The 27,361-nt window shown below is 33.2% G+C and overlaps 1 protein-coding gene across 2 annotated transcripts in view; it reads left to right on the forward strand.

Moving 5' to 3' along the window:
- USP25 (ubiquitin specific peptidase 25) overlaps positions 1–27,361 on the forward strand; it is a 138,968-nt gene that overhangs the window by 81,173 nt on the left and 30,434 nt on the right. For both annotated transcript variants that reach the window (XM_067739229.1, XM_067739230.1), the window contains exons 10-18: positions 854–1,002; positions 6,313–6,440; positions 6,789–6,884; positions 8,071–8,232; positions 8,851–9,077; positions 12,077–12,147; positions 13,213–13,441; positions 14,874–15,074; positions 24,189–24,328. In XM_067739229.1, coding sequence (XP_067595330.1) covers positions 854–1,002; positions 6,313–6,440; positions 6,789–6,884; positions 8,071–8,232; positions 8,851–9,077; positions 12,077–12,147; positions 13,213–13,441; positions 14,874–15,074; positions 24,189–24,328 — 1,403 coding nt within the window. The remainder of the gene's footprint in view (positions 1–853; positions 1,003–6,312; positions 6,441–6,788; positions 6,885–8,070; positions 8,233–8,850; positions 9,078–12,076; positions 12,148–13,212; positions 13,442–14,873; positions 15,075–24,188; positions 24,329–27,361) is intronic.

The following is a 27,361-nucleotide window of genomic DNA, read 5'->3' on the forward strand; positions in this document are numbered from 1 at the left end:
TACTGGAAAAAAATTCTCAACAAGGGCTACTAGACTTCGTTAAGAATTTGATTTTGATCCCTCACCTAACTCTTCATTGTCATCTCCGTCTTGCTCCCTTAAGCTATACTTTCCTTCCCTTAATTCGTTAAAACATGCCAAGTTCTTTGCAGCCTGAAAGTCTTTGCGTGTGCTGTTGCTTGGCCAAGAATACTCTGGCTCCCCGACGTTCTGGCCTGGCCAACTCCCATTCACCTTTACAGTCTCAGCATAAATGTCATTTTGCTATGGAAGTTTTCCCTGCTTCACCCTCCAGCCCTAAAGACTAGGTTTGTTCCCCGTTTTTATACCTTCTCACAGCACTCTGTCTCACCACCCCTTTTATAATATCTGTAATTATAAACAATTGTTTGTTCATAATTATATATACAATTAATGTGTATAATGTCTTTTTCCAGAAGAGGATAGGAGTTTCCTCGGCTCAGAGACCATATCTCTTTTGTGCACTGCTATATATATTCTCAATGTTAGCACACTCTCTTACCCTTAGAAGGTACTTTTTTAAAGAATAAACATATATATATACATATATATATATATATGTATGTTTATATACATATATACATAATATGTACTTACATATGCATGTATATAATTACATACACACATAGGGGTGTGTAATATCTATAGCATAGCTGGATGTGAATATACATATGTACAGGTACAAACCAATAGGAAAATTATACCAACTACTACTATCTGGAGCATAAACAGTTATAGTTTTCAGGTTCAGGAGATAATTACTGTATACATCTATTTACTTTTAGTAGCTAAAAGGCCATATTGAGGAATATTAATTTCCCCCCTCTTATAGGTAAAAAATTTGAAAATACTGAAATGTTTGGTCAGTACCCACTTCAGGTCAATGGATTCAAAGATCTACATGAGTGCCTAGAAGCTGCCATGATTGAAGGAGAAATTGAGTCTTTACATTCGGAAAATTCAGGAAAGTCCGGCCAAGAGGTGAGTTTAGCATCTTTATTCCCCTTTCCTTCAGGTCTTTCTTAAAATGTTGTGAAGTGCAATTTAAAGCTCTAAGGATATAGCTACTAATAATTGAGAGAATACTCAGAAAATGTATTTGGATTTAATTATGATAATTTATGCATATTTGGGAAACCTGCAGAGTCAATATACTCTATAATCTAAGTTAAATTTTCATTTAAAATTTTTCTCAAAATTTGATGTTAAAATCCTCCTTTAGGACACTGTTCAGTCTTTTAAGACTTTTCAGTCATGGTGCTGGCCATTACAGCATGCTAGTCCTGGAAGTAAGGAAGAAAAACACTGATGTTAGAGTGGAATTTTATATAGACATATGTTACTTACCTCAAATATTGTTGGAATATGTCCACACCCAAGTAGGCAACACCACACTCCTTTTCTTGTAAAATTACTGTGTGATTGCCTGAAGAGCAGATGAAAAAACTTGCTTTCTCAAGAAAGAAAGAATTAAAAAAATATATTACAAACCTATTTATCTGTCTCCACTGGTCTCTGTCTAATAACCTATCTCCATCTCTCAATTCATCTCTCTAGCTCCATCTGTATATCCTTCCATCCATATATTCTTCTAGAATAATAGAGTAAACGATAAAGGACAGATTATGTGCGCCAAAATCAGTCATCATTAAGCAATTGCTGATAGCTGTCTAGATGTAAACTCCGTGCATGAGGGTGGGGGTCTTCATCTGTGCCATTCACTACTGTATCCGTAGGGCAGTGTGGTGACTGCAGATAAAATTACATAATACATATTGACTGAATGAATGAAATGTCTCAGTCATATTAAAAAAGTTGCCAAGGTCTTTATTCTGAATAGGTACTTAATAAATATTAAGTGATGGCATCTCTGTTTATCGAAAAAGGGACTAGGTTCTTGTATTTTTCAGAATAAATTGCTTTTATTTGAGTTGTATGCTTTTTTAAACAGATATAATTCTATCGCCATCCTCATTTCCTTTTCTTCCCTCACTCAAACAAAAAAGGAAATAAATAATATTTACTATGTTTTGGCTGTTTTTTTGAGAGAGAGAAAATATTTGAAATAGTTTTTCTCTCTACATCATAGAGCATCTATTTCAGTGATTCTCAACAGATATCTACACCTCACTTCAAAGCTATCGAAATCAGAATCTAGGGTAGGGGTATGGTATATGGCCACCAGAGCTCCACAGATGACTCTGATATAGACCTTTAATTAAGAATACTTAAATTAAGCATATCTATTTTATTGATTGGGAAACAAATCTGTAAAGATTGGAACTTTCCAAGGATCCCAAAATGGAACAGGTTTGCAGAGCCCCATGAAGTGCAATCTGTTTCCTATTAAACAAAAGAATGATGGGTTTGGGCAGGGAAAAAAGGGATGGCATTTTCCTCACATTGTCAAAGTAGCTTATAAATGAAACACACTATGGTTTATTGGTAAATAATTTAATAATTGGTAAATAATCTTTCTCACATATTCCTAGCTTTTAAAAATGTTTTTCTTACATTGACTCTGATTGTCATTATTTATTTTTTAAAAAATCTAGTTTGTCCTCTGTCTTTGGCTTCATACTCTGAATGCCCTATACCACAATATATAATTTCTGCCTAGGTTTTCCCATCTAACCTAAGATAGACAGTGGTTTGTTGTCATCTCTGAATTCAGTTTCTAAGCAGTCTCAATAACAGCAAATTTGATTACCTGTGATTCCTAGTACCAGTTGCCTAGATTTGCTGAACACAGTAGTTTCAATAATAATTCAGCCTGGTTTAAGTGACTCTCACCGACTAGAGCAGAATATCTTAAAAGTGTTTAGTAGCACCCTTAAATTATAGTCTTATTATGTGCTTCAGAAAAGCTATTTTGTTTCTCTATAAAGACCAATGAGTAGCATTTTAGGCTTGTTTCTAAACAAAATTGGCATAATCCCCGATGTTAATACCTTTTATCTCTTACACTATTATTTAATAAAAATTATTGATTTTACTTTGATACAGAAAACATCTGTTTTTTTTTTTTTTTTTCTGAAATAGCTGGGGCCAACTAATATAGGAAGATCTCTAGTCTCTAGAATTGCTTATGTTAAAACATCCAGTGGGCTGTAAGAGTTTACATTTCTGTAATGACTACCAAGAGGCAACTGAATAAATTAAAAATGATTATATGTAAGATATTTTTCTAAATCATAAATTTTAATTAAATGGTGTGCCAATTGTAAATGAGTTATACTCTCCAAGAAACCTGGAGCTATTTTTTGATTGCCTGTTGGAGAGAAAGAATTTCAAAGAGTAAACACCTCACTTCTGGTGTGGGTATTCACTACTAATAGTATGATGTACATCCTTTTAGACGATTGCTATGCACATATAAATATTGTATTTGTCTGTTCATACTGTCCTGAGACTTGCATTTTTTTACTTAGCAGTATATTGTGAGCATCCTTCCATGTCAGTATATAGCTTTACATCATTCTATTTAGAACCTGCATAGTATCACTGTAGCCCGTATTTATAAAATTAAATTGTTGTAATTCTTCTGTGAGACAGTAGTTGGACAAAGAATTATTTCAAAGAATGTCTTCCTGTAAATACCCTTGAGCACTTAGGAATGAAGGATAGTTAGAAGTGGAATCTTTAGGTCACAGGGCATACTCATTTAAAAATGTAAGTACTGCCAAATTTCCCTTCACAAAGTTGTACCAAGTTATAATCAAAGTGCTGAGAGAAATTTTACAGAGCTTTAATTAAAAAACTAAGTTATAGAAATAATACCTATGTATACTATATTAGATATATGGAGATATTATATAGGAAATATATAGGGCAAAGGAGTGAAGGCAATTAAATGACTGAAACTAATTTTTGAATTGGAATTGCAAGTTTTCTCTTCTCGTGCTTAGTTTATATCCTAGCTTTGTTTGGTGTTCTGTGGGGAATTTGCAATGATAGGTCTGTTTTTTCTTGTTCCTCCCCCCCCACCCCCCATATTCATGTAATCTTCCAAAAGCAAGGTAGTTAAAACATATTAATAGAAAAATCAGCTATTTACTCATAAAAATGGCCACATTCTCTCTAGAAGATATTTTAACAGGTCAGATTTATATTTACAGTAAATTCAGGAGTACTGCTGTTGCCATTGCTGATTGTCTAAGTTCTTTTTTCATTAACTGCAGAAATCTATTACCCCTGTCAGTTCATTTTATAATGTAGTAATAATAATAGTAATCAAATGATATGTGTTTTGAGATATGGAGAATATAAGCATCATTTTTACCTTTAATGACCTGTGTCTCACAGCATGGCCTACTGGTTAGATTAGGGATAAAGTATAGAGTTTTACTGAATGGAAAAATATTTTGAAAGAAAAAAGTCTCATTGGTTTATATTATTTGAAATTCTACTTATGTACTGCTGTACTTATGATCTAAAAATCACAGAGCTAGACATACCCATAGTATTTTTGTAAATGAATTTAGGGAATGGTGTGGCTATCTCTCGTCCTGATCAGCATGATAATGAAAAAGTGAAATCCTTCCACTCCTGTAGTAGGAAAGAACTGTCACTGCTGTTGGAGGAAACAGATCCATACAGAGACATATTACATAATATATTATGAACATTCTTTCATAAGATATGGAACCTATTTCCTGGACTATTTATGGTTTACAGAGAAGCATACCACCAATTTGGGTCATTTCATTTCTGCTGGCCATTGTAGGTTCCCGTGAATTAAAGTATGTTAACTATTTAAAGTTAATACTTAGATTTAATTTTAAATAGTAACATTTAAAGCATTGCAAAAAAATGAAGGTAATAGTACTTGAAATCTACTTGTTTGAGTATTATAGAATGGAATAGAGAATATCATCCTAAGGCATCAGACGTTTTCCTTGTGATATGTGTGGGGTATATTTTAATTCTTAATAGTAATTTTAGGTGTGGATTAAAGCTTAACTAAAAAAAATTCTTTCCAGTGCCATGGGAGAACAAAGCAAATAAGCAAACTTTGCTCAAGAAATTTTAAAACTTAAGAGATGTTTCTAATATTAGATCTTCCATAACTTTCCCTAGTCAGTTTCAGGTAATATCCATAAAGCAAATTCCTTAAACTTCAACTTTTAGTAAAAGGTAAACCAAATCCAACTCAGGAAATCTCAATTCAGGTAATCATTAGCATTTTGGGAGGGAGAAATAGTTTTTAATAACCATTTATTTTTATTGATTTTATTTACAGAAAAGTAGCAACTTTCAAGATCATATTCAGTTTGCCACATGTGCAGTTTCTGCTTTTCTTTTTCTTGAATGTTTGAATTTAAATTAGCATACTCTTAGCTTATTGACATTTATGTGGTGACATTTTGTAGCACTTGAAAATACCATACACAATATAGTATGCAAGTTTCTTTTTACAGAAGTACATTGCATGGCTTAAAATAAGCACTTCAGAAATACTTGTTACATTAATTTATACTTCTGTATTTGTTAATTCACAAGTTTTTTCCTTTTTCTTTCTCTTTAAATAAATAAGGTTTATGTAAAGCTTGAATCTGTTTATTGAAGTTTTGTTGCATTTCACGCTTAATTGAACAGTTGCCAAAGTGTGTGGAGGAAGTGCCTCATAGCAGTGAGGCATTCAATTCTTTAAGCACTAGTCATTTTTTAAAATATTAAATGTAGTTATCATCAGTATAAACTCTGTTTCCTAGTGATAAATCTTTTTCTCAAATTTGTCAAAATTCCAGTGGGAACATTAAATTTAAAACAGGAAAGTATCAGTTTCTAGTTTTAGCATGAGAATTGTGATCATTTATGCTATAAAATTTTTTTTTCTTTAGTGTACTACCTCTTACATGTTACTTTGTCACAGGTTTTTGACCGTGTGGTTGATTGTATTAAGTATATGTGCCATTCCTGGTAGTAATTGTGACATAATATTGAAGAAGCCAGAAAACTTGAGATACTAAGCCATACTTTTATTCAGTGTCTTTCTCTTTGGGTTAGAAACTCTAATGTAAAGAATTAATCATTGAAGAAGGAGAGTCATTAGAAGGTTTTTCTCTTTCCTGGTTGTGTGTTACCCCATTGGAATTTTCAAAAGGTGTGAAAAACTTTTAGGAGGAAGTTGAGTTTTAACTAAATTGCATACCCAATCAATTATTTGTCATGTTAGCATTATTATGATGCATATAAAAATGCCACTGCTAACTAACATCCTGTGCCTAAAATTGCAATGGAGAAAACAGAAAGGTGATATTAAGGGGTTTTGTTACTGTTTTCTTTCAGCATTGGTTTACTGAACTACCACCTGTGTTAACGTTTGAATTGTCAAGATTTGAATTTAATCAGGCATTGGGAAGACCAGAAAAAATTCACAACAAATTGGAATTTCCTCAAGTTTTATATCTGGACAGGTATGGTTTGGTATACAGCATGACTTAGTTTTGAAACAGTTCAGTATCCAGTGAAGACTTATTGTGCTTAGAGAAAATTTTACTTAATTTCCTTAAAATAATTTTTACTTTTTGTGTAACGTATCTAATACTATTTGTCAAGGAAAATGGAGTTCCCTTTTTATTTAGAAAAGGATAGTTACTGGGAATAATGTTATAAGGAAAAATACTAATTTGTATTGTCTGTATGATGTTTTATTATAAAATTTTGGATGAGTTGATCTTCTGTGGTGATGGCTAGACTTAATATTGTGTCTACTTCTGTATTTGCAAATACTGATAATTGCTGTATTTCTTTTTCCTGATAAGATACATGCATAGAAACAGAGAAATAACAAGAATTAAGAGGGAAGAGATCAAGAGACTAAAAGATTACCTCACAGTATTACAACAGAGACTTGAAAGGTATTGAAACTTCAGTGAAATTATGAGCTAACTATAGGAAGTCATATTTTTAGTGACTGTCTAGAGCTTTAATTTAAAATTTGCTTTGAATGATTTGTGATTCTAGGAGTAAATAATCATTCTGGATTGATATTTTTCTTGAATAGTTTAGGCTTGAGTTTCGTTAGAGACTAAAATAATTCATAGTTGGCATTAGAAGATGATTTTATTGTTTAAAATTAAATATTCCTACCATAAAGAGGTAATACACATGGTACTAAAAATAGATGTAAAGTTAAACTAATCTATGATTGAGATTTCTTCTTGTCTGAGACTAAATATTACTCTTGAGATTTCCCTTAAAACTAACAGGTAACTGAGTGTTTCTCCTTAACACAGAAGATACAAACTCAGATGCCTACGAGAGGCTCATGGAGGCTTTATAAAGAAGGGAAGCAAGTCAAGCGTGAGCTGGTGGGCAAAGGGAGTCAGAGAGCACATCCCTGTGGAGAGAGAGGGTGGCTGCTATCCGCACTAGTAGGCGGTGCCACGCGTGAACATCATCTTCCTATTGTCTGTAGCTTCGCATTGTTTCCAGAAGAAGCCAGAATCTAGAGTATGAAATATTCTGTAGTTGAGACAAAAGTCTACAGGCTGAAATGTGGTCTGAAAGATCCCAGTTTGCAACCTCTGATCTAATCTGTATTCCCTTGTTTTAGTATTAATTTGAAAGTTAATAGCCTAAAACTTTTAATACAAAATAATATGTTATTTTTCAATAGTTTTAATTCTTAAAAGGTATCAGTAATCATATTGAAAAATAGTCAGACATAAACGGTGGGAGGATAATGTTAGTCACCATCTTGAGACCAGATAACAGATCTAAAAATAAAAGTCTCAGGAGATGGAAATGTCAGTTTTCATTTTACTGTTGGGTTACAACTTAGAGCAGCATCTAAAATTTATAACAGTGTATATACACATTCAGTCTTAATCAGCTTTGGTTTTGTGTTCCTTTGGAGAACATTTAATTTATTTCTTGAGTGTATATTTAGTTTTACCATCTTCATTTGAAAGCAAAATTAATTTCATTGTTGAGGAATATTTATTGAAGTGTTTTTATTATGTTTTATAACAATTATTGGAAAAAAAAAACAAATGTGCTTTATACACAAATGAAAGCATTCATACATTTTATGGTTAACAGGTATTTAAGCTATGGTTCGGGTCCCAAACGATTCCCCTTGGTGGACGTTCTGCAGTATGCGTTGGAATTTGCCTCAAGTAAACCTGTTTGCACTTCTCCTGTTGATGATATTGATGCTAGTTCCCCATCTAGTGGTTCTGTACCATCACAGACATTACCAAGGTAAAAAGTTTTCTTGATAGAAGAGACAGCTGTGTTACTGTATTACGTAATAACATAATTGATGCCTTTAAAGACGGTTTTATAAAATGCATGTTGTGATTTATTTTAGTGAACTCTAAAAAGATGACATTCACTTAGAAGGTTGTATGCTTCTGGGGGCTTTCTTATTTCATTGTTTCAATGGATTTTGTGGTTGTGGATTGAAATTTTCATCATACTTTTTTCCATTCAGAATTATACTTCAGGTTGTATGTTATATGTATCAACCTTTCATCCATGAAAATACTACTGTTAAATTAGAAAATTTTCTGTAATGTGAGCTGCTAAGTATTAGCAAGGGAAGGTTTTATAATTCTGGTATATGTAAGATTTGTATAAATAAATATGATTAAGCCATTTCTACTATAAAGCCCCAATTTTATAGTAATGTAGTTCCATATATTAAGAATCTCATTAGGTTATTAGATTAATCCACATATTTCTGGGGTTTTTTTTAAGAAAACTTTTTCTTTTTGAAATTATAAGCCAATTTAATGCTGTTTGTTTGGCACATAATCATTGTCCAGAGCTTCAACTTGAAAAGTTTAATAATGAATATTCTGTACTTTAAAAATACAGCACAACAGACCAGCAGGGAGCTCCTTCTTCAGAACTGCCAAGCACATCACCCGCATCAATAGTTGCCATTTCGTCGAGATCAGTAATACACAAACCATTCACTCAGTCTCGGATACCTCCAGATTTGCCCATGCATCCAGCACCAAGGCACATAACAGAAGAGGAACTCTCTGTGCTAGAAAGCTGTTTACATCGCTGGAGGACAGAAATAGAAAATGACACCAGAGGTAAGAAGTTTCTCATAGCTACTCTACCTCAGATGGACATGATTAATGTTAGAATTGAGAAGGGAAGTCACCTATGGATTATGGGTTTCATGTGTAAATATTAATAAAGGTTTTTTTCCCCTACAAAGTGTTTTCTGTAAGATAAACTAGTTTGGCTTCCTTTTTTATGATCTTAATATCAGGTTTAGAGAGACCAAAAGATTTTCCCTGTATTACTTAGCTAATTAATGACCTAACAGATGGTCTGATTTTCTGGTTTAGTGCTCTAAATTTATATCAAACAGGTATTCACAGGTACTCCATTGGTGAAACATCATACAGCATCAGATTTTGTACTTAATCAGTTATGTACCTCCCGTGATGTTTGTGCAATGAGTTCAAATGATACAATATTTTCTTTAGGTTGAAGAATTAGAAATGTGAATTTTAATATTCAGTCTTCTCTAGTAGGTTTCCAAATATGATCTATTAGCTCAGTGCCAGTCTATAACGAGTTTTAACTGGCATGTAGTAAAATCAAAAAAATAAGGACAGTGCTCTGTGGTGTGTGTGTGTGTTAGTGTTAAGTTGCCATCTGTCCATGCTTGGAAGGAACTCTCCTTTATTCTGAAATTATCTCCTTTACTTTTATCCTACTTTACTGTTGTTAAAATCTCCTTTTTCTTAAAATGAAGTGATATTAATATTTTATGGTAGTTTTATCATAATTTTTCTTGCATGTCAAAATATAATAACCTATTATTGCTCCCTAATTTTATCCTAATTTTATTGATCTATGAAAAAAACATCTAGGAGTTACTCTTTTTATACCAAAAGGTTGGACTTGTACTAAACAATATCACTTGTTAGATTTTAAATGCCCAACTAGATGCTTTATAGACAATATGGAAATAAAGAGCAGTCTGTATTTAATAGGGAGTAAATAGGGTGTGGTGGTAACTAACAGTTAGCATTAGTAACTAAAGATTTTCCTTAGTATTTTTCATATATAAGGAAATTTTTTGTATTTGAAATCATTAGTAAACATTAATTAAGCACATAGTTTTTCCTGAATACTGTGCTAGGTGTTGGATAATTTTCTAGTGGACTTGGCAGATTGTGTTTGTTTTCATAAGATTACATTCAGAAGGCTGAAAGCTAAGAACTTTTGACACCAAGGTCATAGCATTGAGGGAGGAAAGAAATGAATTTGGTATATTCTTTGATGTGGGTCATTGACAAGAGGGAAGGAGGGGGAGGATCAGGGATGATTCCCTTAGTTGTTCATAGTGATATGTATAACTACATAGATGGAATGCACTTTGGAAATGAGCAAACTGGTGGGGAGCAGGCCCTCACCTTGGGGGAGGAAGTAGGAATATGATGAGTCCACTTCTGGCCATTTTAAGTTAGAGGAACTTGAGAGACATGTCATAAGGTTTTGGACCTATAATACTATGCATCAGGTATTAAAGATTTTCCTTGGAATATTTGTTTTCTCTCTTTTATCCCTGATGATATTTGCTGTTAGCATTATTTTTTAAACTATTACGTAGTATTCCAGCATATGAATATGATATAATTTATTCAGTTTCTATGTTGTTACTAACTACCAATAAAGCTGGCCTTCCGCATACATATTAGCATACTTTGTGAGTTGAGTATATTAAAAATGCCATTTCTGATCCAAAGTGTATATACTTAACATTTTGACTATTTAAAAGTTTCCCTCCCAAAACAATGAGGCAGTTTACATTCCCAATAATTTTGTGTGAGAGAACCTGTTTCCCAGTACTCTCCCTAGCTCTGGACACTTTTTAATTTGTGGTAGTCTGATAGTTGAAATGAAAATGGTATTTCAGTGTCTTGATTTGCATTTCATTAATTATGAGTGAAATTCTATTTTTCTCTAAATTGGTGACCTTTGCCCATTTTTTATATTGAACTATTTGTCTTTCTCTTACTGCTTAATAGAAACTTTAATGTTATGGGTATTAACCTGTTGCCTGTAGTGTATGCTGCAGATAATATTTTTCCAGTTTGTCATTTGATTTTCTTTATGTTGGCTTTTGTTTTCTTTCTATAATAATAGATTTTCTTAAATTGGGGGAGGGAGTCTTTTCATTTATGGTTACTGGATTTTCTCGCAAGCTGTAAAAGGCCTTTCCCTAGTCTAAAGTTCCTAATTTTCTTTTGTAGTCTTTGGTGTTTTTTTCCTGATTCTGTTTAACAGCTTCATAGTATAGTGTGGTTATACTATAATTTAACCATTTCCCTATTGACAAATATTTAGGTTGTCTCCACTTTTTAAAAAAACAATTATAGGCAATATAACTGTGAAACATCCCTACCTCTAAATAATTTTGTAGGATAGATTTCTACTGGAAGTAGAAATAATGAGTAATGGGAGTCTCATAACTTTATTTCAGTTGGTGATTAAAGTGGATTTTTATTCAGTTACTTCTGTACATATACATATATGTATGTGTGTGTGTGTGATGTGTGGTGAAGTTATTTTATTTCACTCTAAAGGTTTTCGTATAGGTTATAGCTCCCCTTTTCAACTTATGTGCCCTAATTTCCTCTGGCTCCAAAGTTACATATTTTGACACAGGGGGAACTTCATCAAGATAAAGAACTTTATTCTTGATTTAGGGCAATAAAAGAATAAACTACAGGAAAAAAATAAAGTTTTTCCTGTTTTATACAAATATGTAGGGGGGGTTAGTTTTAATTTTCATTGGAAACTTCCTTTATAAATTTGAACAAGGTTCAGTTTTATTGGCTCTGCACATTTTTAAAATAAACCATATTTGTTTTCATTTTTCCTTTGTGCTATATCTTTTATAAAGAACTAAATTTCATTTTATACAAATCCTGAATAGTAAGTTTTAGAACAGTTTTAGAAACTTTTTCTTATTCCTCTAACATATTGGTAGGAAAACCCTTATTCCCTACCTTATAAGTCTCAGTAGAAACATACTTGATGTTAATCATTAAATGGCATCTTCTATCCTTAGATTTGCAGGAAAGCATATCTAGAATCCATCGCACAATTGAACTAATGTACTCTGACAAATCTATGATACAAGTAAGTTGAATTTTGAGCTAGTAAGCATTATCAAAATTATTTACATATTTTAATTTATCTTTATGTTATTTATCATAATTCTCATACTTTTTGTTATAAAATTGTTGAACTTTAAGATTTTTATATTAATATTTTCCTCATTCAGTTGTATTCTCATACTGTATTAGCCTACCTTTTTATTCTTTTATAATAAAATTTATCAAAAATTTCTAAAAGGGCTTAGCATTTAAAAAAAAATTCTATGGGAAAATTACATGGTTGTTTAACGATATTAAGATTATGGGAGTGGGGCTTCCCTGGTGGCGCAGTGGTTATGAATCCACCTGCCAATGCAGGGGACACGGGTTCAAGCCCTGGGCTGGGAAGATCCTACATGCTGTGGAGCAACTAAGCCCGTGCGCCACAACTGCTGAGCCTGCGCTCTAGAGTCCGTGAGCCACAACTACTGAAGCCCGCGCACCTAGAACCCGTGCTCTGCAACAAGAGAAGCCACCGCAATGAGAAGCCCGTGCCCCATGAAGAGTAGTCCCCCACTCACCACAACTAGAGAAAGCCCGCGTGCAGCAACAAAGACCCCGTGCAGCCAAAAATAAATAAATAAACAAACAACTAACTAAATAAAAGATTATGGGAGAAGGTAAAGGGCTCAGTTACATTTTAACTTCTGAGGCTCATATAATGGCTTATTATATAAGCCATTTTGCTGAACTCATCCATCAATTTATAACTGTGAAGATTTAAACAAATCATGTGCTGTATATAAAAATGTTCATCATAAGTTCTTTATTCGAAAGAAATAAATAGATCAACAAATATACTTCCAAAGTTTTGAAAATCATCTTATACCTGTCTGTTTTACATGTCTTTAGTTTGCTTATCCTCTCCGCCCCCTGCCTTTTTTTATTTCATAGTTTAATTTTTTCAAAACTTTAATTCCAGCCAATTTACTCTTGTTAAAAAACATATGCTCCTATGGGATTCTCCAGTCAGATGGTTTGTGGGTTTCATGGGATGTGGTGTAATAGACTACATAACTACAGTTTAACTCTTCTTTTTCATATTTAGGTTCCTTATCGCTTACATGCTGTTTTAGTTCATGAAGGCCAAGCTAATGCCGGGCACTACTGGGCATACATTTTTGATCATCGTGAAAACAGGTGGATGAAGTACAATGATATTGCTGTAACAAAATCATCATGGGAAGAGCTAGTGAGGGACTCTTTTGGTGGTTATAGAAATGCCAGTGCATACTGTTTAATGTACATAAATGATAAGCCACAATTCTTAATACAAGGTAAGAATATGAAATATATAGGGTGGTATATATTTTTAAATAAGTAACCCTTTTATGTGACTCTGGTCTCTGGTGTGATTAGTTAAGTGTAGTTTACTAAAGAGTGTGATGAATATGATTAGGAAATGCTGCTGGGTTATTGTAGGTGAGAAAACTGGAATTGAAAAGTAATGTGACCAGGGCTGAAAACTGGAGTATACTTTGTATTCAAAGTTAACTATTTAGTAACTATTATAAAATGTAAATCGGACTTTTTTCTCCTTGTTAAAATCCCTTTAATGACTGTGTCACACATTGACTCATATTCAAGCTCCTTAACCTGACATAAAAAGCCTCCATTTTCTGGCCTCTAATTGTCTCTCCAGCTTCATTTATAACCATTGTCCATTTCAAACTTTATGTACTTCACTAATATTTGAACTTCTTTGGCTCACACCAAATCATTTCACACATTTATATCTATATGTTCTTATGTTTTCTGTTTTTATTTTTTGCCAGTAATGATCTTATTTCTTTCTTCTTTTGCCTAATTCTTTCTCATCTCTCAGGATTCAATTCAGATGTCATCTGCTCTGCCAGGTTTTCCTTGACCTGCCACAAAGTATCCCTCCTTGTGTTCTCATAGCATACCTCTATTGGGCACTTACTGTGTGTTGGAATTGTATGTTGACTTGTCTTTCGCACTTCACTCTGGTCTGCTCAAAGCCAGGGAGCATTTCATACTGTGTCTTAACCTTTTTATTTCTCATATTCTAATATAGGCTTTGCATATAAAAAGCACTTAATAAAGGTTTGTTGAGACTGATAAAAATAAACTTTCCTTTTGTATTTAACCATTTAGCAAAACTAGTTAGGCAGTTCATTTATGACTGAAAGCTAAAATTTATTTTGTGTGTGTGTGGTAGAGGTTGAGTAACGCTTTTAAGTACTACTTATGTGATGTTGAAAGAAATCTTGCTATATTGATTGATTAGTTTTCAAATTGCATATAAGTATATTGCTATACTTAACTGCTTCAGATGAAAAAGAATTTTAGTTCTATTTTGAGCTTTCGAGGTTATGAGTTATTTCTTCTCATTTTGTGGTTTTACTTCGTGAATAATCAAACGTCTGGTATTTTATAATAGAAAAAGTAGCACTATGTCAGTGTTTGAAAAGTAGCAAACAATTTTGGCCTTATGTCTTGTTCCATTTTTTTACTCTTCAGCCTAAAAGTAAAAGCTGAGAACATTACCTATAATGGATTATCAAATATTTGCATCATTGTTTTTCTGAGCATTTATTTGGGTTTTCTTTTAATATATAGGTAATATTGATTCGCCAAGTGGTAATAATTTGTACTTTAAATACATTTGAAACACCTTCTATTTTGAGCTTTGCATTTTTCCTTTAATCCTTAATTTTATAATAGTTTTTGAAATATGATTTGCAGAGGAGTTTAATAAAGAAACTGGGCAGGCCCTTGTTGGAATAGAAACACTACCACCAGACTTAAGAGATTTTGTTGAGGAAGACAACCAGCGATTTGAGAAAGAACTAGAAGAATGGGATGCACAGCTTGCCCAGAAAGCTTTGCAGGAAAAACTTTTAGCATCTCAGAAATTGAGAGAGTCAGAGTCTTCTGTGACAACAGGTTAGTCCACTTTTATTGCATTTTATTATCAATATCATGTTTATTATTGATATTTTATTATAAAAATAAGATATGCTCATTGAAAAAGCAAAAACAACATAAAACTTTAGTTATCCTAAAATATGAAGACTCCAGTAAAAATCATCTGAAATTCCGTCACTCAGAGATAATAAAAGGCAACAATTTAGTTTACTCCTTTGCCAGATAACACTGTATGTACATATATATCATTTTCAAGTTAAATGAGATGATTCTGCTAACTCTCCCTCTACCTATTCTGCCTACTTTGATTGACTTTTTTTGGCAAGATGCTTAGAAAAACTGTGAAACCGCAGGTAACCCAAGCCAATTCACTAAAGCTATCAAAGGAATGAACTCTAATAATTTCATATTTGAGCAAAATAACACTACTGGTAGATAGTATTAATTCATATAGAGTATTTATTTGATTTTTTTTCAGAATTCTTAAAGTTAAAAACAGAATTAGCAGGAACTAAATATTTAATATATTCCAAGCAAAAATCTGTATAGATCTGTAAAACAAATGAGAAGATAAGTATATAAAAATATAAATATTAAACATTCTACAATTATTAGATGATAAAAGCAATAAAATATTAAGAATAACACTGTACAAAAGTATCTTCTAGCAAAGCTGAAAATACAATGTCTAATGATTTTTTTTAAGATTAATTTCATCACTAAGTTGTCACAATATTTTAGGATGACATTTTGTACTGTAGGAAAGGTCCTCTTTCTGTTTAGTGGTTGGAGAAATGAGAAGAGATAAATTAAACAGATATTTTCCTTAACCCCATTTGTCTCTTTCTCTTTTTTTTTTTTTTTAAATAACTCTGAGTGGATCATTTTGAATCACCCTTTTTTTGTAAGATCTGTAGATCTGTGTGTTTTGTTTTTATTTTTGAAGAAAGCATTTTAGGTGTTTGTTTAATTTCATCTTTTATAGACAGATTCCCATGCAGCTTTACCTGGGTAGTTTTCAGCATTATCATCTGAACTTTACAAGGAATTATTCTTTCAGTGAGAGATTTGTAATACCACAATATGGTATGGTGACTGAGGTAGGCATGCACAGATCTTTCCAGACTTGGAACTTGTTCTCATATGAATTGAATAGTTGAGTCCTTGATCTTGATTTTAGGTGACATCGATTCAGAATTTTTAAAAGACCAAGATAATGGTATTATACCAACAAAGATACCAACATATTGATACAGAAATGCAGTACAGTATATCTGAATACCACCATTGTAGTCTCTGGTGAGCTCTACCAGACGAGGACTTTCTTCCTGTACATCAAGGGCCACTGTGTAGAAGAGGTGAAACTCTATAGTTTCACAACAATGCAGTTTCATTATAGTAACTTTGTCCATATTAGTAGGAAGTAAAATAGCTCAGTAGATATCAAGAGGTTTCTGAGTTCAAATCACAGTGTAGTAACTGTTACAGTTCCTTTCATTTTTGAGTCAGTTCCATCTCTTTGTGATTTCATCCCTTGTCTTCTGTACATATCCTTTCCAAATTACTCCCTAGAACTTGCCCCAAGATGGAGCTACTCTGTTATTCTTTGCTTAACTTTTAAGTGCTCCAGTTGCACATGGCTCTTCTTATCTTATTAGTGGGAGGACAGGGCTGCACAATTGGCGTGATAGTGGCACCTAAGCACTCAGATGAAGGTGAGTGCTCCAGTCATTGGTTAAGCTCCAACCCTATTATTCTTGGCTCAGTTATATTTTGTAACATCAAAATATTAAATTCTATACAGTCTCTTTTCCATCTTTTCTGTTTCTCACAAGACTATCTAAATTTACAGACTTGACACATTTTATTTTTACTAAATCAGACTAATACATATTCCCCACTAATATTCCTGTCTGACAGGACTAGCCAACTTTTCCCCATTATTTACATTTGTCATCTTATATTCCCTCGCTATGAAAAGGCCACATGTGTGTATGCTCCACACCCTTTTTATCCTGGTCAATACTTCCTATTGTACACTTTATATGGTGTTTCGTAAGTTTTAAAAAATTCAGCAATAGGTATTGGGCATATATGTTCATGTCCCTCTTTAGTATTTTAAAAAAAAAAAAATTGAAGAGAAGTACAGATGTATTTCTGAAAGGAGCCAGAATAACTAAAAAATAAAGAGATGGAAAGGTCAATTCATATGTAATTACTATGATAGTTATCTTCCAGACTGGGTTTTTAGAAAGCAGTGACAATACTGCCTCAGTAGAAAACATTGTGTCCTGTATAGGATTGCTAGAAATACGCATTTTGAGTTAGTAGAAATAGAATGTTCTAAATCTATAAATTTGGGGGTGAGATTATTGTTTAAAAGATTGGTTTCTATTACTGTTATCTTACATATCATATTAAGAAATCCATCTTCTGTTACAGGGGAATTTAACATACCACAGTTGAATAAGGGAATCTATTATAGTGTTCATTGGAATCACTTAACATCCTATCATAAGTAGAGAAATTTTACTTTAATGCCTATGCCATCTTTTTCCTGTTTCTCCTCACAGTTTTCAAAGTAATTTGTTTAATTTGGTATAATACTTTCAGACTGTCAAAGAGAACCTGTGTTTAAATCTCTCAGGTGTGCACTAGGATTATGAGTGACTAGTGGAAGTAATACAAGGAAATCCTGTTTATAAAATCCATCAGAGTGATTTTTTTTCTCTCCCTGCAAATCTTTTCAGTAAAGCTGTAACCTAAGAACCATTAAAATCCAATTTCTTAAGGGTGATATTCCAAATAAGAATATTAATTTATATAGTATTAATTAAATGAGTATTTGTTCCTCTTCTTTAACAGGTGACGAAGAAATCCATAGGTATCACTTCTCCCACACAATTCATTGTCTTACTGAAACTAAATAATAAATGATAGAAAAGTATTCTTTAGTCCATCTCACACTACCTCCCTAACCTGCCTAGTGCAAAAGAAAACTTACCTTAACACTTATGTTTAGAGATTTAGCCAACGGTTCTTTACCACGGTATATATCGATACATCAGAATTACCTGGGGGACTTTTTCTGAGTATAAACAGGACATACCACCTAAGATTTACTGGGCTCAGAATCAGTGGAGGAAGGGTCCAGAATATATATTTTTAAAAAGATGTTCAGATAATTCTGAGGTGTACCTGTGGTTAAGCAGCATGGCTCTAGGCTGTATGTATAAAACAAATTATTCTGAAGGAGAGAGAGCTTTGCCTGTTTTGCTTGTGTTACCCATATCTTACTCAAAAACTATTTGAAGTCCTTACAATATATATAACATACTCAGATTTTAAAAACAGAAAGAAAGGAGCTGAAACCAAAAAATGACCTCATTTTTGACAAAAATAAGCTGATATTCCAGGAAAGTACAGCTGGTTCCTGAGAGTCAGACCTGGTAGAATGAACAATATCCTCAATATTTTCAAGTTCCTTTAAAACAGGGACCAGGTGATGTTCTTATTTAAATCTCCAGAATCTAGCATAATAAATGACAAATGGTTGATGCCCCTTGAATATTTTCTGATTTGATTTCATTCCCTATGGAAATTGCAATAATGAGTCTCCTAGGGGTGATCCTCAGTGTATGGGAATGCAACCGTTTAAAAAGGAATGTAAAATTACACTTAAAAAGGAGTGTAAAATAGATAGCTAGTGGGAAGCTGCTGCATAGCACTGGGAGATCAGCTTGGTGCTTTGTGACCACCTAGAGGCGTGGGATTGGGAGGGAGGCTTAAGAGGGAGGGGATATGGGGATATATGTATGCGTATAGCTGATTCACTTTGTTGTACAGCAGAAACTAACACAACATTGTAAAGCAGTTATACTCCAGTAAAGATGTATATGTAAAAAAAAAAAAGGATAGCCAAAATAACTATACATTAGGGAAGAAGGCTAAAAGTATGTTGTGCAGATACAGCTCTATCCTGGATAATTTTTAGGTTTAACTTTGGTTCCTAAGCCTCTACTCCCCACATTGCTGAGAATTCTGTTTGTGGTGCCACCTAGGAATCTGAAGTCTTAAAATTGTTTCTGTGATGATTCTATGCAGCCAGCTTAGCATGGCTCTTTATAGGCTGCTTTTGGGGAATCATTGATTTTAGATACATTTCTGTAAGAAAAATGGACTGCTATTCTTTGATGCAGTACTCTTTAAATATTGTTCTAAATGTGCATGTAATAAGTATGACTCATTAGTAAGTTAAGGTATAAAATACTTCTGAAAGATATGAGTTGTGTTCTTTTTTTAAATAGTTGATTAGAGAGCAGATCCTTATGCTTTAACAGAAAGTCAATTGCTTGTCAAGTTGACTCTTAAAATGCTAAAGGCCACAACCAGGAAACAGGCATAGAACACCCCCAAGGTCCTCCCAACCCCTTACTTCAACATGAAGGTGGACTAAAGGAGCAAGTTCTGAGTACTCTCAGAATGTTGGATTTTATATAACAGCCAAATAGGTGAATGAATAAGTTCTATTATCAACATAGAACATGGCTGGAAAATATCTTATGTGGAGGATAGCCATCCAAAAATCTCAGTGAAGCATCCATAAACTAAATAAATGATTAGAAAGATACTCCGGGTACAGGGACATTTTATACCTCTACAGAGAACTGGTCATTCACGGTGAAATGAGTGTGTTTAGGAGTTTGTAGCTGCAGGTAGGTAACTAAAGAAAACTTCCCAGGAATTAAGAGTAACAAATGTCACATAAGTAATCACCAGCTGTATTTCAAGCTGAAGCCTGAACAATAACACTTTAATAACTGTGGGACCAGTTAGTACATAAAATGCCAGTTAGTGCATAAAGGAAACAGCGTGGTCTCTGTTTATTGAGCTCTTACCATTTATATAGGCTAGCAGGGATGAGACTTCTATAGGGATACAGGATGAACAAAAACTGTTGCGTGAGACTTCTATAGGGTTACAGGATGAACAAAAACTATTGTGCGTGCAAAAAGCATAAAAGAGCCAGATGTTTTGTCCTAATGTTGTTTTTAACAAAGAAATGGAAATTGCCTAAATGTATGGTAAAATATTAGTTGTATGAGCCCTTTATACAGAAGAACACGGTATAACCAGTAAAAATTGTATCGACAGGAAGAATGTTTGTTATATTAAGTTAAAAACAGTATATTCAGAATAACTTTTTGTTTAAAAAAATTTGGGTAGGTAAAATCTGGAATATATAATACTAAAAATATTAATAGTGCTTATGTCTAGGTAGTGGAAAGAGCCTTTTATTTTCCTCCTTTGGTTATTTGTTCTAGTGAACATGTTTTTTACTCTTCTGGTTTGACAAAATGAAGCTAAAACCTCTTTCCTTTTTTATGAAGACCCTCTATTATAATCTGACTCCCTTGTAATTCTTTCAAGACTACTATTCTATGTTTCATCTAAGCCAGGGTATTCCCCATTATTCTTGCTGTAGGTTATTTTCCTGTCATTAAGGCTTTGCTCATGAAGTATCCTTCATTTGGAAAATGTCCTCTTATCCTCACTATTCTTGAAATTTTATCCATTTTAAGACTTTCCTCATATCCCCAAATCTTTATGAATCCCCCTAATTACCCCTGTAGCAATTATTACCTTTTTTCCTCTATTCTAGTCCCAATCTATTCTCACTACCAAATTTATGTTATATTTCATCTTGATTACCAGTGTAAAGGCTCATTAATAGCAAGGATTTTATTAATCTTTTATCTGTCCTTACAGTGCCTTTGCATATGCTATTCCTTCTGCCTGGAATCATCTTGTTTCTCATCAAGATAATTTTCTCTACAAATCCTTCAAGACTCAGCTCAGTTGACATTCCTCCTTTCTTAGCATGCAGCATCATTCCAAGTGTGTGTATTAGGTCCACAATGCTTCTGTAGGACGTTGTGCATAAGTCTGTTATTGCATTCAGTACTTCGTGTTGTAATGGAGTATACATTTATCTGATTTTGTTGAGAGTTCCTTAAAGTGAGTAAATTTTCTTTTTTTTTTTTTTTTTAAACCATTGTTAATACCTAGCTCGGTACTAAAAATGGCATATGCTCAACAAACATGTTGGGAATGAAGTTTGGGTTTTTGTTTCCAAACTCCCAGAACCGAATCCTTATAGGTTTACCTACTGTGATTACAGTACCACTCAAATAAGTTCCCTGGAAGATATTTACACAGGGAAAATTCTAGAGGAAATAGTTTTATATGACATTTAGGCAGAATCATTCAGCATCACATAAGGTTTTTGGACTCAAATCCCTATGTGGAAGGAAACCTTGACGCTGGGGACCTAAGGTGTATTTGACTGTGTCGATCAGATAAAATTACTTTTTCTCTTAAGGACTTAATTTACATACATTGTCCAGGTTTCCCTGGCTTAGACCAGTGTCACGCCAGATGGATTTCTTGGCCCTCATTGCATTACGCTCACATCCTATTATCAACTACTGATGTTTTATCTATTACAGTGAGAAGAGACAAAGAGGGAAAACACAAGTAATGAAAGCTTTATCAACAAGAAGTCTCTCTCTGTTAATCCCTAGAGCAGCTGACTTAATTCACTTACGAAAGCTTCCAGAAGCAGAAGACTTGCTAAGCTGGAGTTGTAGTGGTTAAGATTTTCTTAACCTTGTCTATCATACAGGGACACTGAAAAGAACATTGCAGTCCAAAGTCAGGAAATACAGAAATGAAGACATTTAACTTTTTTAAACTTCTTTACCTATCACACACATTGTAAGCATTTCTTCCTTTAGTTTTCCTTGTCATAGTGTATTTCACTCCCATTATCCTAATCACTCATACCCAAAATTTAAGTCATCTTCACATCAGTCTCCAAACCTTTATGTCTAAAATGCATCTTGAATCTAACCAATTCTCTCTTTCTTGCTGTCTCTGTTATCCAAAAGAATAGTCGTTTCTTGCTCGTATTGCTGTAGTACCTTTTAGTACTTTCATTGACTTCTAGTTTTACTTTCCTCTCTAATCTGTTCTTTGCAGTGTGGTCAGAATAATGTTCTTTAAACTTGACATGTTGCCATTGTATTTAAAATGTTTATTCACTTGCTTTGCCCTTCAAAACTTCTGTGACTCAAAGGCCTCCGTTTTGTCCCTATCTGCATCATCTCTTGCCACCTCTCCCCTCTTGTTATACTATAGTCCAGCCACACTAGATGCCTTTTGGACTGAGCTTATGCTCATTTCATGGGCTGTTCATTCTTCCATTTTCAAACCTAATCCATTTAACTTCAGCTAAAAAGTCAGTTTATCTCATATCCCATAACCTAAATTACCCTTGCCCCATTTTATTCCTATAATGTATTATTATGATATTGTCACAATTCATATGCGTGATTCTTTGGTTAGTAACTTTCTCCATAGTTGACTATAAATTCCATGGGGGTAGGGACTGGCTGCTTTGTTCACACTCAGAGTCCCAGTGCCTAGCCTAGAGCCAGGCACATAGTTAGACACTTAATTAGAATTCATTGGATAAATGAATGCTCGTGCATCTATGTTGAAATTACATTATTTCTTTTTGAATAATATTTCACTTTGAGAAAAGTTTTAAATTAGTAAAATATTGGAAAGGTTGACAGTAATCCTGTCGTGTCCCACCAATTGATTGAGCAAGGACTCATCCTATCCCAGTAACGCTGTAGAATATTTTAGTGTACTTTCTTATTTCTTTTTATCCATTCATTAGCTTATTAATTCATTTGTTCCATTAAGTTATTGTGTGCTTATTATATGCTAGGTATTGAAGAAATAGCAATACAAAAGGGAGATAGCATCACTGCTCTTTGGATTCTTACAGTCTAGCAGGGGATATGGGCTTGAAACAAATACTTAACAAAAATAATGAAGTTATAATTGTGTGGTAAGTGCTATTAAAAAGAAAGTATACGTTTACTCTAGAGCAGTTATTCTCACCTGAGAGTGATTTTGTCCCTCAGACGGCGTTTGACAATACTGGAGACATTTCTGGTTGTCACACCTGCGGAGACAGTACAACTGGCATCTAGTGGGTAGATGCCTGGGTACACAGGACAATCCTCCACACCAAAGAATCATCTGAACCAAAATGTCAGTAGTGTTGAGGAGGAGCAACCCGGCTTTAGAAATGGGGTTATCAGGAATACTTCCATAAGGAAGTGATATTCAAACAAAAGGATATATAGAAGTTATTAGATGGTGGGGGGGATGAGAATTGGTGAACACACAGGCAAAGGGAAGAAAATGAGGAAAGATACAAAAGTTGGAAGGTAAACCTCTTCTCTGATGTATTAGATAAGCTGAAAAAAGTCTGGTATGTGTTCCTTTTTGAGTAAAGGGCAAAGGACACCTGGCGATGTTGGAGAGATAGGCAGAGACCCATTTATATAACGCCTTGTAGGTCGTATAAGGATTTTGGGGTAGTCTGTTAAATACCCAGTGGACATTCAGAGTACATTGTTGCATCTGTGGGTTTCGAACTCAGAACATAGGCAGTAGATATAACTTTAGGAGTTCTTCACAGAAGTAGTATTTGAAGTCTTGAATTTATATTGGTACCAGTTGGGCAAGTTTTAATTGTTTTTCTCTGACAACACTCAGCTACCAGGAACAGGTTCAGAAAAGATAGAAGGTTGGGTTCGTTCAGGGTTAGGATTTTGTTAGGTAAGTATGAAAAAGGATACTGTGTCCAGAAAAACAGCTACTGTGCTGTCTACAGAAACTCAGACCAGGATTGTTGTACAAACCACCCCCCCACCTCTTTTTTTTTTCTTTTTTTTTTTTGGTAGAATGCTCATGATTTTCCAAAGTTAGACTTTGATACTTATCATGACAAAGAAATTTACTATGAATTTCTTAGCATAAACTATAATGAGTGCTTTCTTCAGTAATTATTTGACTACTCTGAGATCTGATTCTTTCTTTTGGTAAATTCTGGGGGAAGTGCTGTATACTGAAGCATGTATTACTTTAAATTGAGTAAGTAAAGTAAAATTAATTATTGTATAACTTCAAATGAGAAATAAATTACAGATATATCTTAGTATAGACTCACTGATTTATATTAGATATACAATTGATTCTTTTCTCATGAAGCACAAGCAGGAGAACCAGAATATCTAGAGCAGCCATCAAGAAGTGATTTCTCAAAGCACTTGAAAGAAGAAACTATTCGAATAATTACCAAGGCATCACATGAGCATGAAGATAAAAGTCCTGAAACAGTTTTACAGTCGGTAAGAATTTTTCTTTTAGCTCTCTGAACATACCCATCAATGTTCACGAGGTTTCCTAGCAGTATAAGGAGAATGACCTGTCTGGGAGTCAGGAGAGACCAGGCCAAAGGACGGCTTCGCTTGAACATGATGAATGATTGTAGGTGTCACCTAACTGCCAGGCTGTAATTTCCTCAGCTGTAATTTTTAAAATGCTTCTTTTTTAAAAAAAAGTTTCTATCTTCCTGTTAGAGAATTATGAAAAATTATAATCATAGACTAAACTAGTCATTTGATTTGGAACTTAAAAAAGAGAAGTACAAAATTTAGCATTATTTTTCTTTTCTTTCAACCCCTCCTCCCATCTTTAGTCTTACTACATTGGAATAGTTGGTAATATAAGGTATAAATTTCATTGTTTCATGGACTGTGTTTAACAAAATACTAGATAGTCTAGGTTAGAGTATTATTAGTAGAATAAATATGATATTATAAAACACTTTATGCCTATTTCGTGTCCTGTATAAAATTGTCATTATAAGCCTCCTTTATTGTTAATTTTCAAGTATTCAAGTGTGTCTTTTTATAACAGTAAGTTGAGCACATTGGTATTGCATTACGTTTCAATGAATATGATATTCTGAGAGATGTTGTTTCAAGAGTTTCATACTACAAAACTATTCAGTTGCTATAGTCATTTATTTTTTATTTTATTAGTGAGCACAAGCAACTCTAATACAAGTTTCGTGATAGCTAATTTTAGGATTTGAAGATTCCACTCCTAGAGTGCTAAAGCGAACAGGGCATGTAATTTTTCAACACATAATTTTCCACTGAGTGAACTTAATCTCAACAATAGCCTGCTAATTACAGTGATGTCTTTAATATGATAAGATCTTGATTAACCAAAATGTTCAATTAATATTCTGTTAATTATGTTTTGATGAACAAAGTAATCAGAAATTATTTTTTAATTTAATTTCCTTTTTGAAAAAGTTTGATTATATATCATCTTACCATTAAAAAACGTATTAATATAGATTTTTTTTTGATCATTTCGAATTTTGCAAATGTCCCTGGAGACTAAAAAACTTGAGATGAGGAACTGCTAACTCTAAAGCACTTCCTGAAAAATGCTTCTTTTAATAGATCTGGGATTTCTACTTCTTGGGGGATGGTAGAAGAAACCCTAGGGAGGGAGAAAAAACACAGGAGTAGGTAACAAGGGAGAAACATTTTTGCCTGATATAAAAAAAATAATTTGCCAGGGCTTTTGCTAATTAAGATTTTTATTTGTTAGAGCCTACATTATGGTTAATAAGTATCATTCTTTTAACTGGTATCAGAAAGCTGGAAGCATTAATTAGCTTAATGTAGAATCATGATTTTTTTTTTTTTTTTTTAGTTCGGCTAATCGTGTAATTTAAATTTGTAGAAATCAGCACTTAAATTTTGATTGATTAGTTTATTCATATGGATATCATCTTATACGCTAGCAATCTGCTGCTTCACCTTTACTTGAAAAAAGATGGCATTGAGGGAATATGATAGCTAGCATAAATATTTTTCTATCTGGCATATCTTCGGAGTAGCACCAATAGTTGGCCACATTGTCTGTATAAATTCTGCAGCATATCTGAGAATATATTAATCATGACTCTCTGACCAGTGGTTCCTGGTCTCATGGTCAGTTGCTTAGGATCATGGTAACCACCTACTGGGTTTTCTCATTTAAAGGTATACATTAGAAACTAAATTTCAGAGTCTTTAGATTTGGGGATTAAGTAGTCCTGGGTTTTTGAATATTAATTTTACTTCTTGCTAGCTATGCAAACTTGAATAAGTTGCTTAATTTTTCTAAACCTTAGTTTTCTTTTATATAGAATGGAGGTGATTGTCGGATGAATTAAGATCATTTTTTTAAGTGCCTAGCATGTAGTGTAGGCCCTAAGTCTCTCTTTATTTCCTTCTGTTACTTAAATCCTAAACATTTCACAAATACACAATAAAGTTCCAACCTTAGTAGAAGAAGAATTTCCTGGAAAGCTTAGAATCACAGAAACCATAGAGAGATACTCTCCAGATGTTTAGACAGCTTGCTTTTTAGAAGAATGTCTTTCATTTTAAGTGAAATATTTTAGAAAATTTAAAAATTCAAAAAAGTAGACTCTAAGAAAGAATCATGCATATTTCCACTACCCAAAGTTAATCACTTAATAAGTTGGTATGTTTTCTTTCATTCTTATATACAGATTTGGGATTTATTTTTGTAATTGAGTTACTACTGTATATAAAATTTTATATCTTAACTTTTCTTCTTTTAATCACTGAACATAACCGTTTCCCCATGTTACAAACTAAAAAACATTTAATGGTTGAATAGTATTCCATTAAGTGATTAAATTCTTACTTACTTACTCATTCCCCCTTATATATTGATTTCTACTTTTACATTATTATAAATAGGCTGTTAAAAATGAAACTTTTTCCATATTTCTGGTTATTTCTTTAGACTAGATTCCCCCTAAGTTAGTAGGTTAAAATGGTATGAGCATATTAAGGGAGCCAAAGGGGTTGAACATATATAGCTTTCTAATCACCCTTTTATGGGACCACTTTTTTAAAAAATCATGTATTTAATAGATTCAGGCAATTAATAAAAATCTTTGTGTTCTAATTATTTTTACAACTTATTAACTGAGGAACTTATCTTTAATCTCTTTCAAGTTCAGCCTTTGTTAAGGTGTTCATATGGGACCTGACAGTAAAAGGAAAAGATAAATGTACTTCAGTGAACCCTAAAATTCTTTATATGAAAATTTTTTATGGTACTTTAGGATATCTAAACTTGATGGACACAAAATAACTACATACGCCCAAAATTTCTTCCCTTTTTCAACTTTCACCCAAATAATTAATTAGTGTTATTGCTGTTGAAACTCTTCTGTGGCAACTGGAAAGGATTATAGAACATTTATTTTTCCTAAGTGCAGTTATTTTTCAAAGGAAACATGTCATTTTTTAAGGATAAGTATTCTAAGGAATACATTTTCT

Source organism: Pseudorca crassidens, chromosome 5 (genome assembly GCF_039906515.1).
Source record: "Pseudorca crassidens isolate mPseCra1 chromosome 5, mPseCra1.hap1, whole genome shotgun sequence".
NCBI classification, from domain to species: Eukaryota; Metazoa; Chordata; class Mammalia; order Artiodactyla; family Delphinidae; genus Pseudorca; species Pseudorca crassidens.